General features: G+C 34.2%; 1 protein-coding gene across 3 annotated transcripts in view; it reads right to left on the reverse strand.

Moving 5' to 3' along the window:
* Positions 1 to 6077: 6077 nt before the first annotated feature.
* PEX5 (peroxin 5) overlaps positions 6078 to 17870 on the reverse strand; it is a 166736-nt gene continuing 154943 nt past the window's right edge. For 2 of the 3 annotated variants that reach the window (XM_089821189.1, XM_089821188.1), the window contains exon 15: positions 6078 to 6692. In XM_089821189.1, the coding sequence (XP_089677315.1) occupies positions 6614 to 6692 (79 nt within the window). In that variant the 3' untranslated portion in view covers positions 6078 to 6613. Of the gene's footprint in view, positions 6693 to 6789; positions 6896 to 17870 lie in introns of those variants that run through there. The other variant, XM_089821190.1, reaches the window with a different exon arrangement.

Consider the following 17870-nt stretch of genomic DNA (forward strand, 5'->3'; position numbering starts at 1 on the left):
TAAATCTTTACTTTAAATCCTTTACAAGATCGGTGCCTTTCCTTGGGGGTTTAGTTTAATGTTAATCTAATACCATTGTTTGATTTATAATTAATCCTAGTTGGTTGTTGATTTCTAGAGGTTAAGTAAATGATTTGTTGGAAGAGACATACTTTCTAAGAACATGTCTCTTAATCCCAATACTTATAGAGGGTAAGAATGAAGTCTAAGGACACACAAAAGATAAATACAAGTATGCTCCTTAGCCATTCTACCCTCATACAATTTGCAGAAGCAAAAGAAAGAATTCTGATTCATATTTCTAATCCAGTCAAAGATAATAATCTGAAGTTACAGATAGAGAAGGTAGAATCATATCTATATTCAATCCAAAGAATTTGCAAAAACTTTACATGGTATCAGAGCTCTGGTAGTCAAACCTAGGCTTTGCAAAATTCAGTAATTAGACTTCGTATATATCTAGCAACTATCTCCTATCTTCAATGGCATACAAAATCAGACCCGATGATAGATTTGATGGCAAAGAACACTTTGATGCTTGGAAATTCAAAATCATGATGATTCTTGAAGAGAATGATGTAAAACAATTTGTTGAGAGAGCATCTAATCAACCTTCGATTGAACCTCATAAATCTATCTAGGGAAGAGGAAATAGAAAAGCAATTCAAATCATATTAGATGGAGTAAAAAATGATATCATACCCATGCTTAGAAAACATCAAAATGCATTTGATATGATGAAAGCATTGCAAAATGCATATGAAGTCAACAATGCAACTAGGGTTCTCCCACTAAAAAGACAACTAAATCGCATTTAGATAAAGAAAGGAGAATCAATGAATTCCTACTTCTTAAGGGTTGCCGGCATTAGAGATGAACTATCAAGTATAGGAACCATTATTAGTGACTCAAATTTAGCACTAATGGCTATAGATGGATTACCGGATTCATGGGAGACTTCTGCACAAGGGATAAGTGCAAGAGATAAACTTCCTGACTTCAATAGACTGAAGAACAATTGCCTTCAAGAAGAATCTAGAAAACTAAAGAAAGGAGGAAAACCGAAAATAGAAGATGAAGAACTTCATGTTCTTAATACAAACTCCTATAAGGGTAAGAAGAAGCATTTCAAAAAGAAAAAAAGAAATCAAAAGAATGGAAAACCCAAAAAATATTTATCCAAAAGAAAGTGATTCAAATGTGAAAATTTTGGACACTACAAATCTAATTGTCTTGAAAATTCTAAACAACAAACAAACTATACTAATGTTACTAGAGAAGAAGATACCTATGATCCCGAGAACCAGGTATTGTACTCATCACTATCAAATGAAATTTCAAGTAAAGCATGGGTAAATGATAGTGGATCTTCTAGACACATAATGGGATACAAAGAAGCACTTGACTCCTTTTTAGAAAAGGTTAATGGTGAAGTCACCATTAGTGATAATTCTGCACATTTTGTTGAAGGAATTGGAAATTATACTTTGAAACTAAAATCTAGGAATTCTCTTATTCTCAAAGGTGTACTCTACATACCAAGAATTAAAAGAAATTTAATCTAAATTACAACACTAGAAGATGATGGGCATAATGTTGCATTCGCAAACAACAAAGTAATAACTTGGGCAAAGAACTCCTCAATCAAGAAAGCGAAGTTGATAGGTCAGATAAAAGGATATTTGTATGAACTGAATACAGAATCTAGCCGACCTATTCAAGCCTTAATTCATGAAGCTACAGACAAATGAAATATGACATAGAAGATTAGGGCACATAAATTTCAAAACCCTATCAACTATGGAGAAGATGGTTACTGGGTCACCTAAACTAAATAAAAACCACTCAAGTATATGCAAAAGGTGTGCTCTGGGTAAGAACACTAGATGTCCATTTCATGATAGCACTAGGAAAACAAATAATGTATTAGAATTAATTCATTCAAATTTATGTGGACCTGTCTATTCCTCCTCTTGGAGGATTTTGGTATTACATTTTGTTCATAGATAACTTCTCTAGGAAAACATGGATTTCTTAAAATACAAAGAATCAGAAGAAATCCTAAAGAGATTCAAAGAATTCAAGACATTAACTAAAAAATTTTCAAGAAATAAAATTAAAACCCTTAGAACTGATAATAGAGGAGAATATACCTCAGACTTATTTAAAAGTTTTTGTAAGAATCAAGGATTGAGAGTGAGTATACCGTTCCTTATAATCCAGAACAAAATAGGGTACCAGAAAGAAAAAATAGAACAATTATAGAAGCTACTAGAGCTATGTTTTTTGATCAAAATCTAGACTATTATCTTTGGGCAGAAGCCTCTTGTACTACTGTATATATTCAAAATAGAAGCCCTCACTCTTACCTTAGAGATAAAACTCTTGAAGAAGTATTTACTAAGGTCAAACCCAATATAAGTCATCTTAGGATTTTTGGGTGTCTCGTATATATCCATGTTCCAAAAGAAAAGAGAACCAAGTTGGAACCCTCTGGGAGGAAAGGTATTTTTGTAAGGTATAGTGAAACATTTAAAGCATATAGGATTTTCATACTTGGACAGAAAAGTATTGAACTTAGTAGGGATGTGATTTTTGAGCAAGATCTTGCATTTAAAAGAGCCCTAAATTTTGAAGAGTCTTCTCCTTTATCTAGTTCTGAAAGAAATAGTGAATCTGGGTCCCAAAGGGAGAACTTAGAAAAAATTGAAGATGAAATTCAAAACTTGAATCTTGAAGAAAATCAAAATTCAAAGAAAAGATCACTTTGGGCCATTAAAACAGTCGATGCAGCTCAAGACTTTGTTGCACCTTCCGGAACAGTCAGAGAAAGAAAAAGACCTAAAACATTCTCTAATTATACAACAAACATGAGTGATTTATCCAAAACAAAACCAACCAATCCTTCTAATGCTATTAAACATATAGCTTAGAAAGAAGCTATGACAAAAGAATACCAATCTGTTATGAAAAATGATGTTTGGAAAATTGTTGCAAGAGCTAAAGGAAAATCTGTTGTTTCTTCCAAGTGGATATTTAAAATAAAGCATGCTGCTAACAGTAATATTGAGAAGTATAAAGCCAAATTTGTAGCCAAAGGATTTTCTCAGGAAGAAGGGATTGATTATGAAGAAACCTTTGCTCATGTTGCCACATATACCTCCATAAGAGCAGTCTTAGCAATTACCACATCGAAGGGATGGAAGGTGCATCAGATGGATGTAAAAACAACATTCCTAAATGGAAAGATTACAAAAGAAGCATATCTAGAGCACCCTGAAGGATTTGAAATTCATGATTCTAACATTTTTCTTTGCAAGCTCAAGAAAGCTCTCTATGGACTTAAACAGGCTCCAAGGGCTTGGTATGAAAGAATTGATAAGTATCTCACCGACTTAAGATTCTCCAAGAATAAAGCCGATCCAAAATTGTATTATAAAAGAGATAAAGATGATATGGTAATTCTAATATTGTATGTTGATGATTTATTAATCACAGGTGATGATCATCTTATAGATTAGTGCAAGAAAGATCTAACTAGAGAATTTGAGATGAAAGACTTAGGGCTTCTCCATTACTTCCTAGGAATGACAGTACGACAAAATTCTGACAATATCATACTTAATCAAGGAAAGTATACATCAGATATTTTGAAGAGATTTGGAATGTGGAATTGCAAGGCTATGTCTTCTTCAATGTAGACTAATTTACATAAACTTAAAGAAGCAGCAACAAAATCACCTTCCATAGATTCTACTCTCTGCAGACAGATGATTGGGTCCCTTATGTATTTAGTAAATACAAGAACGAATATTTTCTATGTTGTTAATGCCTTAAGCTAGTTTATGTGTGAGCCAAATGAGATTCACCTAGTTGTAGTTAAGCACATTATGAGATACTTACAAGGCACTCTTAATTTTGGACTCAAATACGAGAAGGTTGGCTTAGACTTACATGGATTCACTGATTCAGATTGGGTTGGAAGTGTTAAAAACAAAAAAAATACTTCAGAATGTTGTTTCAGTTTAAGATCAACTATGATATCTTGGATATTCAAAAAACAATCTTCAATAGCTCAGAGCTCCACAAAAGCCAAATACATTGCAGCAGCAATGGCCTCTCGAGAAGCAATTTGGCTAAGGAAGTTACTTGTAGGATTATTTGGGCAAGCCATGAATCCTATGATTATTCATTGTGATAATCAAAGTTCTATCAAGCTTTCAGTAAATCCAATTTTCCATGACAAGTCCAAGCATATTGAAATTCTTTACTATTATGTAAGAGATATGGTAGATAGGAATTTTATAAAATCATAATACATTTGTACTACAGATCAGACAACATACATTCTCACCAAACCTCTATCTAGAGTAAAGATAGACCACTTCAGGAGAAGACTTGGTATGGTTGCAATGTGATTCATTTATATTTTTCAAATTATTAATAAAATATTTTTTTGTCAAGCTATTGACTATTATGAGCTCTACCATTTATATTCATTATTTAAGAGGTGACGATCTCTGAAATAATGAACATTTGTATAAAAGATATTATGAGAGGTGATTATCTCTTAGATAATGTGCTGAATGGTAGAGTTCTATTGTAAGATCTAGATGAGTTCAAGATCATATTGTGATGTAGGCATTGTTATGTCTATGAGTCACAATTTGAATAAAGGAAGAATTTTAGTATTTTCCGGGTTTATCTTGTATTCTGGTAGGTCTTAAACTCAAAATCATGTTGTGATATAGAGATACCAATATCTATGATTCACAACTTTGATAAATGAGGAAATTAAATTACTCTTCAGATTTATCTTGGACATTGTATTCTTTGCAGTACTATTATCACTAGTAGCAGTGATTTGTCATACTACAAGCTTAGTAATATGACATTGTATCATGTGTTCTATGATACCACATGCTAAGAAGATTCAGATAGATATAGAGTATCAATTCTTGCTTAGTCATCTTATTTGATGTTGCTAGGTATGATATCTCTCAATATGATTATCAAGTTAAGAGGGAGTGTTAAATCTATGACTTATTAATACATACTAATCTGATATCAGATCAATATGATCTGATATAGCATGATAAGTAAAGGTTAAATCTTTACATTATATCCTTTACAAGATCGACGCCTATCCTTGGAGGTTTAGTTTAATGTTAATCTAACACCATTGTTTGGTTTATAATTAATATGTAATTAATCCTAGTTGGTCGTCGATTTCTAGAGGTTAAGTAAATGATTTGTTGGAAGAGACATGTCCTTTCTAAGAACATGTCTCTTAATCCCTGTACTTATAGAGGGTAAGAATGAAGTCTAAGGACACACAAAAGATAAATACAAGTCTGCTCCTAGTCATTCCGCCCTCATACGATTTGCAGAAACAAAAGAAAAAATTCTGATTCATATTTCTAATTCAGTCAAAGATAATAATCTGAAGTTACTCACAGTAACTTGTGGAAGATAGAGAAGGTAGAATCATATCTATATTCAGTCCAAAGAATTTGCAGAAACTTTACAAGTAGTTCCACCATGGCTGTTCTAGTATGTACACAAGCTGTCAGATTCAAATTTAAAAAATGATGCAAATATAAAAGAAATACTTTTTTGTTGATGTCGATCACTGATTTGTCCAGGATGTTCCTGCATCAAAATGTTCCTTGTATGTATTCTTTACTTATAATATAACTACTGCCACAAGCATATGTCATTAAGGATACAATAGGTCGGAAGTTAAAATGTTTTTGAAAGTGAATACTATTATATTCCACAACATGAGCACTTTCTGTAATGTGCAACTGTTATTACATTGTATCAGTGTATAGTCATGTAAGGTTACAAACCTTGAAATAGTTTCTTTAATTATCGAAAATACAAGGGAAAATGGCAAACAACTTGCAACGTAGAAAATTGATTTTTTTGTAACCAATGTATAAGATTGAATTTGCATTGATGATTATTTCACACTTAGGAGCTATTATATTCCACATGTACAATTTCTGTGATTTGCAACTGTTATTACATTGTGCACTTCAACATAGCTGGCAATCGGAATCAGTATCAGTGTATAGTCATGTAAGGTTACAAACCTTCAAATAGTTTCTTTAATTATAGAAAAATACAAGGAAAAATGGAAAAGAACTTGCAATCTAGGAGCCGTAGACAATTGATTTTTTCGTAACATCAACATATAGGATTGAATTTGCATTGATGATTATTTTACAGTCGATATGTTTATTCGACTTTTACATTCTGCTTTGTTCGATGCAGCTGGCCCATGTTCAAATTCAAAAAGAACTTCAATGTGCAGAAGCCCAATTCTAAAATTTCAGCCACCTGGTTTTTATTTTTTCTTATGCAATAATGTTTATCTTACAGATCGGTTCCCTCAGTGGCTTCATGGAAAGGAACTACTTTCTTCAGGAAACAAATGAGTACCCATGCTTGAATGTGCAACTCTTAATAGGAATGCTTGAATTGTGTACTTCATTTCTCTAGACAGGAAATGTTATGTGAGGAGGATTTAGTTTACCATCATCAAAGATTATTCATCAAAAGATCAATGTCTGAGCTAAACGAAGACAGCATGTGATCAATCCTGACATCACAGTGGAAACTCTTTTTGAAGCGCATCAAGATCTCGCACCTCACAAGCCTCCAGAGAATCTGTCCTTCCAGCACAGCTGTGGTACAAGAGATCAACTTGAAATCAGGCTCCAATTCAAAGAAACATAAGCTATAAACCAAAAGCCATCTGATAACCGTTGCAACTTACTTTTTGTTACAAGCTTTGGAATTGGAAAACACCATCCAATGTATTTGGCCAGAATAAAAAAAACAAAATTGAAATAGAGCTCTGTTCAGTTTTCAAAAGTCTACCTCCAATCTACTTAACAAAAAAAAAAAAGAAATGTTATGATTTACACTTACAGATACCCTGACAACATGAAATCGGTTTTCTTCTATTCGTATTATTTAAAACTTTAACACTAAGAAACATCTACCAAAAATGTTTTTATAACAAATGACAACCCTGATAACCAGCACAATCTTCTGGTTGCAAAATTTGGGTCATGAAAATCCTGCTACACTAATAAACAAACCGGAAGTCTTGAGTTCTACATTTATGGATTAAGTAGCGAACTCGCCATTAAATAATGTGGTCAGACTTGAAAGAAGCATATACGACATATACCTCACGGTTTCCCATGCACACAGAATCAAAGCAAACATGTTCTGTCAAGGTTCCATAATATCCAGTTCTTATTATAAAAAGTATGCTGATATATCATGTGGAAAAAGAAGCTAGAGATAAAAATTAGTCACCGATATCTTGTTACACACTCTTCTTTGCTAGCTTATATAGGTTTACACAAGATTTCTGGCATTGGCAAGAGAAGACCAAACACCAATTGGATGAAAATTTCAGTTAGTTCCATATACATGCAATTAGGAGGATCATGTCTACTGAGCCGTATGTTCTTTCAGATATTTACAGGCATGAAGAAATGCTACAAGAGTGAACAGAATTGAGAATAATCACATCATTTCATTCCTGCTTAGAGGAAATTGTCATTTACCTATAAATAAGAAGTTTTCCCCCAAAAATTGTTTAGATAAATTTCTTGACCTGTGCAAGAAAGGTTCATTGACTACCTACTGAAGCTTTATTTAAGCTAATAATAGTTTTTCTAGTTTTTCTAGTTTTTCTTTTGTGACATATTTACAAAATGAAAAAAGCCTAGAGAGATTTCAGTACTTCGGAAGCACAAGCTCTACTCCAAATTTACATGTGAATTCAAATGACATATTATATAATTGTGTCATGTTCAGTGCTCTTGGGATCTAAGTTGTTCAATAAAAGCTTCAAGCCATCTTGGATTGGCTTCCTCCAAAAACATTGGCTCAGCCCAGAGGATTCTTTGGCCTTTCCAGCTACTACAGAAATTTTGTCAAACGTTTCTCTTAGTTGGCAGCAGCCTTGACTAATTTGGTAAGGAGAGGATCCTTCACTTAGTCAATTTCAGCACAGAAAATATTTAATAAATTTAAAGAGGTGATGAGTTTATGTCAGGTGTTGTCCATCCCTGACTTCTCTCTTTCTTCTTTTCTTGAATTTGATGCATTGAGAAAGAAGATTAGGGTTGTCTTATTGCAGAACAAACATCCAATTGCCTTCAAGAGCCATAAACTCAAACGAATAGGAAAAGGCTCCTCAATATATGACAATGAAATGCTGGCCATCGTGCATGCTTAAACCAAGATCAAACAAATTCCGAGAGGGAGGAAAATTTGTCATCAAAACAGACCACGATAACCTGATGTACTTTTTTTGAGTTGGATTTCAACAAAAATGAGTAAAGAAAATTTCAAGCTATGAGTTTCGCATAAAGCATGTCAAAGATAAAAAAAATATTATAGTAGGTATTTTGTCAAAAAAGCTCTCTTTATATTTTACGACATATTATAACTAACCAAAGGTTCACATCTAAGCTGAATAGGGCAAAAATGCCTTTTCTATTAACATATTGAAATGTAGATTACAAGGTGAAAAGTATGAAGTAGTTAATGACTCAATCTTTGCAAAAATAAAATCTATCTATTGCCTAAATCCAAAATGGAAAATAATGTTTTTTAGGAGCAATAATGATATGCATTTAGCAAACTAAACCAGGGACCTCAAGACATGTCAGTAGATCCAAAAAGGTTTCTCGTGGAAAGTGCTCAAGGATGATGTCCTTAAGCACATAAGGTTAAGTTGTCTGTCCCAGTTTGGGCTTAGATTACGTTATGAGGGTTTGGTTTGCAAGTTGGGGCAAATATATTTTTTATGAGTTGTTTTTGTCTGTACACACACACACATTTATAAGTGTGTATATATATATATATAGCCTAACATAAAATAAATTAAAAAGTAAGCTAATGTTAATTTTTAATATATCATTGTAACTTATATGTAATTAATTAATATATTATGTTAAAGTAAAATAATATATAATTACTTGAAAAATATGTATAACATTTCAAGATTAATAAAAAAAAATTTAGTTTAATAATTATTAAAAAATGACTAATAATGTTTTAAGCATGTATTCCTCCTTATAACTAATAAATTAATAATATAAAATTTCAATTATTTATAATATCACATAATTCCTTCTTGAAGCTGGAAGTCATATTTTCTCTGTTTTTGTTTAAGGATTCAATACATCTATTGCACCGTGTATATATTCATATTGTATACTTCTACACCTGATCCATTATGCTCACAGGTTGTAGACTGTGTTTTTGTGTGGTAACAATTGTTAAGTCTGCAGAGGGGACATTATATTGGACCTAATAGTTTTCAAAAGTCTGCACTTATTTGACAATGACAATACAGGTCCCGTGAACAGGAAAATACTTTGAAATTCGTCAAAAAATCGTTAAGTTCTCCACCAATTCATAGCAGGAGTAGGAAATTCATCAGAAATTTGCCAAAAGTTCCTCTGTCCAAGCCCACTACGAGACAGCCAAACCCTGTACGAATCACTCCCAAACCATATGTGAATCCAGACCAAGACCTGGTGGTTCCATGGGAGGACACGATATCTTAGACATAAGGGTACCAATTTTGAATCAGAAGTGGTAGAGATTTCAATGGTATTCAAATCTGGGCTTCCAAAAGTACAAATTTAACTGTACCTATGTTGTAGTGGATAGACTCACTAAGCATGATCAGTTTAAGCCATTTCTTCAAATTTCAAAGCACCACAATTTGCTGATTTTTTACTCAAAGTAAATGTTTAGACTCCACAGTTCTACTGAAAATGAAGTGAGTGATAAGAGATGATTTGTTTACTTTGGATGCAGGTCACCTAATAGAGTGGTCTGATGCCAAAGTGCCTTCTTGAAGCAGGAAACGAGAAGCACATCATAAATTTCACTCTGCTACGCAATTTCAACTTGCATAAAACTTTCCCAATCTCTTTCTTGGTCTATATGGTCTATGCAAACAAGAACTAAGCTTCGTTGCTCAACTCATTTTAATAAAGGACTATTTGTATGGTTGTAGTCTCAAGAAAACAATGTCAAGTCCCCTTTTAATAATCACATTAATTTAATACTTTAATATTCAGTTGTTAAAAATAGCACTACTTTATTCATAAGTGCAACTAGTACTTTATAATTTAATCAAATGGTTTTGGGGATGAAGTTTTATTTTTCAGTTTAAAGTGGCAAGTAAAGTGCAAAAGGAATTTAAAAGGGGACACTTTTAGGGTTACAAGAAAATTCAAGGAAAAGAAAAGAAATTAAAATTTTTCCCTCAAACATAAGTTATAGGAGGAGGGTTGAAGCAGGAAACAGATTATTCTGGACATTTTATCAAACCTAATTTTTTCTATGAAATTGAACTTCATTCATCTCAAACAACTTAAATGAAATCCTAAGGTAAGATTGGATTTGGGAATGAAAGGTTAATTTCTTGGCGGTGATCATTTTTTATATTGATTTTTTATGCTTCTAAATTGAACGTTGCTTGAATGAGGAAGTCAAAAGGAATGAAGATTGTGCTTAATTAATTAGAAGAAATACATGGGACTTCCAGGCAAGTGATAAATGAGAAGATTAAAACCAATATATGCCTGACATAGTTGCATATCTTCTCACTATTAAGAAGTACAAAATAAAAGGGGGATTTCATATTCTGCTAGTTGAAGATGGCATGAGGAATACTACATAGCTGCAATACAGTATTAATGGTGCTCTAAGCTGCCAGCATGGGTGTATGAAAACTAGGTATGTCGGTACAGACAATTGTTTTTCCCTTGGGTATGTGGGTTTGGTTTCATGTCCAAAATATTTAAAGAAATATACAAAAATTGTAAAACAAATGCGTTTGATAAAATGATACTCAAATCACTGATCAATGCCAAATATCAAAATGGTGATAAAAATAAATATAAATGTCATTTGATATCTAAATATTTAATATTTACCTATTATCAATCAGCATTTAATGATAATGATTTTAGTTGTCTACAATCTTGATTCTAGTCTCCTCTCTCAAACCCCCTCGTTGTAATCAAATGTCTTATATAACAAGAGATTCAACTAACTGGTGGGGGATTGGGAGTGGAGACTGTATTGGGTTGAGGAACAGTAATGATAAGCTGTACAAGACATTAGATGTGAGTAAACACAACGATAGAAGGGGTGCAGGCTGGCAGTGGGGGTTTGGAGGTTATGCCCCTTAAGATTTTCAGAGAAAATTATCAAAGAGAGAGGAAGAGAGAAATTTATCTTTGCCATTGGCAGAAAGATGGGTTTAGGGGGAGTTTCAGGGCTTTTGGATGCAAAAAATGTCCTTTTTAGTTACTTTTTGGCAATCAGTGCCTTTGAGTGCGACTGGGTATGCTCGGGTACATAACTGGGTGTATCAAGATGCTTGGGTAGCAAGGCGCACCCACAAGTAACCCTGTATTTGGTATAGGTGCCGGATGCCTCGAGCGTATTGAGTAATGTAGAGGGTGCTCCAAAACAAAAACACTCAATTGTCACTAGTTGAGGGCCAATTTCTGGTCAGAAATGTGCAGAAAAAAAGTCATGATGGGTCATGCAAGTGTTTACATAAAAGGGGTGTGACATATTAAAGGAGGTCAAAAGGTGATGTAGATCAGAAATTTGAATATGGGAAATCAAGGGTATGTCAGTGTGGAGATAAGGAGGCATTGCATGGACACCATACTAGGTTATGAAAATATTGGATGCTTGGTGAGACATGAGGGCTTACAAGAGGAACTCGTGGGGTCCATTGAATGCTCAGGAGATGTGGGGAACAGCTATGTATGCTATTTGCAATAATTTGAAAGTGTGTTGATGGGAGTGTCTAAGGAATTTTAAGAGGCATACCGAGTCAGAAGGGTTTATTTAGCAGCTATTGTCATTGCTGGACAAGTATGAGGGTGCTGTACCAAGCATTAAGGGAGTTCACGAAGAGCTCATGGGAATTGTAAAGGATTCTATGAGTCTGGAAACTATTTATTGGCAACAGTACTTTATATAACCAACAGAAAATACACTCAGAGCATAGCATAACAATTTAATGAATCCTAAAAGTAGTATACATTGCTTAGATCCCATCTTCTGTGATCAGCCATTTGACACAAGAACCAATGCCTCAGGTTAGGGATTACAACCTGCTACGATTCTGAAACTTGTAAAAACAAATTGTTGTCTCTTGCTGAGCATTGTAGCAGAAATTTGTAACAGAAGTTTACATGACAATGGTAGTTAGATTCTTTATTTGAAACATCATATCATTATTATCCCTGTGGCATAGAAATTTGATTAATAATTTTGTCAAACCTTTGCATCGTACATTTGCAACACATTCATTTTCTTTTTCTTTTTTGGGCAAACAAACCTTCAAGGGATATTCAAAATTATGTCCCTCCATCAGTTGATCTACCTCTAGAGTAAACCATCTCTATCACTCACCATAATTTTAGGCTTGAATTGGTTCATTTAAAAATACAGTGAGTGATAGAGATAGTAGGTTTCTAAATGTTGATGTTATAGATGCGGGAGTTGTTTTTCTCTCCAAAATTCAAAATAAACATATAAACACATAACGTCATCTCCTGTGTAAAGGCAAGGTAATGAAGAGTCAACAAAGTGAAGGCTCTTCACTTTGTAATAGCAAGACAATGAAGGGTCCAGACAATTTTATATATTCTTCCAGGAGGAATTTGTATGAGAATAAATTGATAATCTTTGATTGTCGCTATTTATATCTAGAGAGGTGTTATCATGGGTGCTCAAAGTTCAGCCCAGTGTTTGTCTGTATTGTAAACTTGTCTTCTGCTCTTTCACTAAATATAAGTGATATTTCTTGTGGCTGGGTTTTTCTGCCTCAAGTTGGAGGGTTTTCCCAGGATAATTACTGTGTCTTATTGTTCATTACTTTTTGTTTTGCTGCTTATCTTCATTTCTAGCATAAACATTAACATAGTATCAGAAATATTTTGCAGGTTATTGGGGGTTTCTTTAATGGGATCATGAGTATGCAGTACATTCATATGCACTGCATTGGCCATCTTCAATCTACAACACTACTGACCCACAGCAGGGCTGGGGATCGAGTCCCACCAACCACAAGAAGAGGAAGTATCTTCTCTTCCAACTGAAAGGAGGAAGTAGAGTAATAGGCCATGCCCTTATATTATCTGTCATAAAATCTTCTGTGTTACCTCAAACAGAAGAAGAGAGCAAGAAAATATCCACCAGGGCCAATAGCTGCCCTGCATGACTAGTATTGGGTTCGAGTCATGTGCTCCATCAGCTCAACATGGTGGGCATTATTGCGGGCATTACCAATCTATCTACAGCAGAATTCATAACGAAGCTCTTCAAACAAAGCTTTGTAGAATTGGATGGAAGCAACCTGCCCATGCTGCTATGCAATGATCCTCAGCTGAAACAGGAACTTGGATAGAACTACGGTTCTCTAGGAGGAAAGGGAATTGTGTTTCCAATGTTCTTAAAGAAAGACTTCTGTCCTGAGGAGACCAGAGCATGTTGTATTCTTATGCCTTGCCATGTTTTGCACGCGTGGTATGAGGAGCTCTCACAAGTTTGCTCAGTTCCTTTTCTGCATATGGGCGACTGTATGGTGCAGCAGCTCAAGGAAGCAAATCTCAGGCCCATTGATATAAGAAGCAATGTCAACATTGGTCATCTTGGGACTGAGAACACCGTGACAGCTGGGTTTTATCAGGACAAGTTTAGTAAAAAGATTTTCAGGGAAGAAAAGTTGATCAGTAGCCATGGGAAAGGAAGAAGGGGATTTCAAGCTGGTGGGCTTCAATGTAATGTCCCCTTTTTCTGGTACATTAAAAACTGATAGGCCAATCCAATATATGACTTTTGGGAACTTAATACAGAATTATTTTGTCAATTTTAATTAAAGGAGAGTGAATAAGAGATGAGTGGCATGAGGGATAGGGACAAGAATATAGAAGCTGAAGAGTCACAAGTTGGGTCTTTAAAAGGCAGAGGAGAAGCTCATTTCTTCATGCTTGGTTTATGATTCAGATTTCAATCTCTCTTGCGAGAGCATTTGAAAAGATTCAGCTTTCATCCAGCTTGAGAACATAAACCCTCATGCTGGTAGATAGTGGACGCAAACCCATTGTCTGTAGAGACGTCACAGCAGGTGTCTCACATGTGCTTATAGGTTTTTTTCTTAGTATTCCAATCTGGCTGTAAAATTGTGTTTAGGATTGGATTTTGAATACTAGTTATTGTATTTTGATGTATAATGCAATAACATATTCTAAGGTATTTTATGAGAATCTATTGGTTTATATTGTTGGTTTATAATGCATCTTCATATGTTTATGTTCAGAATATTATCTTGATATAAAATCGGGCCAATATCCATTTGGGATATTTCATTCAAGAACTTCGTCTACCACAATCGCATGACCAATCACTTTGCAAAATTTACAGCCATGGAGTGTTGAGACTGCCGAGAACAGGCTCAATTCCATGGTGCTGGCCAGCAATAATGAGATGACATTATTGCCAATGAACAAGCACATGTATGGAACTAAGAGGAAGTTTCAAATACACACTTATTTGGAGTGCAACGAGGGCCCCAACCTTCAGCTTCTTGCTCTTTTATGCATTGATATATTCTCCACCCTCAAGGAGATGTGCCAGAGGAGTGAGCTTGAAGGGTTTGAGTTTATGCTCAAACCTCTGCCTACTTATTATAATAATTTGCGGTTCAGTGCCATTGATGTGTTGTGAAGAATGATGTCCTTTCTATGACGGAGTCTCAGCACCAGTGATTCTTACTATGTGCTAAAATGCATATTTCTTTGAGACAGACACATGAGATGAAAGCCATTGAGAGATGTTTCTCTTTCCACCTATGGGAGTAGCCATGTTGGACATCATGTTGGGGGACTCCAAGAGGACATCACGTTAAGTGACTCCATGAGGGGCACTTGTGCATACGCTTCTTTCCACATATGGGAATACTAATAATGGAAGTCATCTTGAGAGATTTCATGTTAAACTCTTTCCCACAAATGGGTGTAGCCATTGTGGGTTTCATGTTGGTAGAGTCCATGAGGTCATCACATTGAAAGATTTCGTGAACAACTCTTTTCCACAAATGAATGTAGCCATTGTGGGTGTTATGTTGAGAGACTCCATGATGTTATCACATTGAGAGATTATGTGATAAAACTCTTTTCCACAAATGGGTGTAGCCATTGTAACTGTCATGTTCAGAGAATGTACGACATTGATATTTAGAAAGATATCTCCCTAGCTAAGAGGGAGTGTTGATGTTATAGCTGCAGAGTTATCTTTCTCTCATGTGTATATACATGTGTGTGTGTGTAGTATTAAAGCCATCTCAACACATAATGTCATCTTCTTTGTGACGCCGAGGCAATGAAGAGTCAAGACAACAAAGGGTCGTCACTTTGTAATGGCAAGACAATTTTATATATTCTTGCAGAAGGTATTTGTATGAGAATATATTAATATTCTTTGATTGTCTATATATTTATATCTGGAGAGATGCTATCATGAGTGGTGGAAGTTCGGCCCAGTGTTTGGCTAAATTGTATACATGTCTTCTGCTCTTTCATTAAATATAAGTGATTTCTTCTTGTGGCTGGGTTTTTCTCCCTCAAGTTGGAGAGTTTTCACAAGATAATTACTGTCTTATTGTTCATTATTTTTTGTTTTGCTGCTTACCTTCTTTTCTGGCATAAAACATTAACACTAAGTTTGTTTTGATGAGCATTTTCATTTGGCAAGAACTCAACTTAGACTAGGTATCGCCCTCAAACAACTTAACAAACTGTACCTGTTAACAAATAGGTGGAAGGCTACTTGAGGAACTATGTAGCTGGTCATCAAAAGGCATGGATCAAAGGGGTTAGCACTGTTATAACACCACGTAGCACATGTTTATCGGACACCATTTATGGCTTTGTACAGTAATGTCAGTTCAAATTTTGACTTTGTTATTTCTTGTAACAAGATTCCACACGCCCAGAGATTTAGTTTAACAGAATCAAGATATCTTAAGAACTTAAGGACAAACTCCATCATGTTCAAAATCAGAAAAACATTATGCAGACTAATACCAAATTAAACATACTTCAAAAAACTATGCAGACTAACACCAAATCAAACATACTTTAAAAGATAGTGACATGATCTTTTTAAGATTACAGCCATGCAAGCAGTCAACAATTTACAAGAGTAAAGAAGAGAAATTTAAACCCATTTCTATAGACTGTATAGAAACAACCGAAAAATTGGGAAAATTTCATACAACTTAGAACCACCTCAGAAAAGTAACATTGACACAATTCATGGTCCTTGCCTCAAGAAAGAAAATTGGGTATCATGTCACTCCAATAGTTGAGCTACATCCCTTGGAAGATGAATGAAAATCCATTTTGGTCTTTGAAGAAATTGTTGACACCAAGAAACAAAAAAAAGTAGCAAACAGAAGCATAAATGAATATTCGATCCATTGGGGGCATCTTCCAATAAACAATGCCACTTTAGAAGGAGAGCAAATTTTGGAGCATCCCAATATACAATTGCTTCTGAACAAGCAGTTTTGGGGATAGAGAATTGCCGTATCCACTTTTCTAGGGCAAAATTAATGGAGACAGGTAGCCTAGTTTCCCTCTTTTTTTCCCCTGGGTCGATGAGGTGGTCAAAAGGGCAATAATTAAAAAATTATTTTTGAATTGTTGACACGTAATTTTACATTGTATTTCTAAAATTATGAGATTGTTATAAGTGATATAAAAAGTGTCACTAGGCCCAAAGTCATAAAAGTGATTGTTTAAAAGAGCAATTTTATATTTTAAACCTACTTTTCTTCTTATTTTCCCATAGGCTAAGGAGGTTGTTGGAAAGGAAATAATTAAAAAATTAAATTTGAATTGTTGAGATGTAATTTTACTTTATATTTCTAAAACGATGACTTATGTTTGATTATCTATGAGATTGTTATAAGTGAATTAAAAAGTGTGACCAGGCCTGAGTTCCTATAAGTGATTATTTAAAAGAGCAATTTTGTATTTTATACTTTGAGCGATAAATGAAATAATATAATATAATATTTATATTATTTTCCCTCCAAAAAGTTATATAATAAGTATTGTTTAGAAAAACACGTCTTCTTGCGCAGTTTATGAATTTCTTCTTCTAGAGAATAAATGTGAGTTTCTGTTACATCCCAAATTTTTGCTCATTTAAAATTGCCACATAGTCACTATATATATCATGCGAATGGCAGTTAGTTAAACAATCAGATGTTATGATCTTGAGAAAAGGAAATTACGGTTAACCATTTTGATTCATGTGAAACTTGTTAGTTGTTTGATTACAACTCAACTGAAAATGAATATTTACATTTCAAGAAGTTATAAAAATAGTTGGTAGTAGTAATGGTGGTTAGCCATTGTGACAATTCTGAAATACTTTTGATTATAGTTACCTTGATTTAACATTGAGGAATATGTTATTATCGTGGATCTGTATGATCTGTAATAATATGTATCATCAGACCAGGATGATTTCGAAGTTACAGAATTAACATTGAATCAATGAATTCTAAATGTTTGTATTTACATTCGAACACGAATCATATTTTAAAAGTTGCTGAATTGTATGTTAAAAAGTTGAAGGAAAAGGAGGATGAGATCAGTAAGCTTATTTTACACAGGATAGATTGGAGAATACACAAATGGCTCTTCAAGAAGCAATAAATCAGATTGTTGTCACTAATCAGTTCAGGGAGCAAGAGAACAAGGGAAGGACTCAGTTTATCA

The sequence above is a fragment of the Cupressus sempervirens genome, chromosome 3, assembly GCF_028749045.1.
Source record: "Cupressus sempervirens isolate cs-2001-9-10 chromosome 3, ASM2874904v1, whole genome shotgun sequence".
NCBI classification, from domain to species: Eukaryota; Viridiplantae; Streptophyta; class Pinopsida; order Cupressales; family Cupressaceae; genus Cupressus; species Cupressus sempervirens.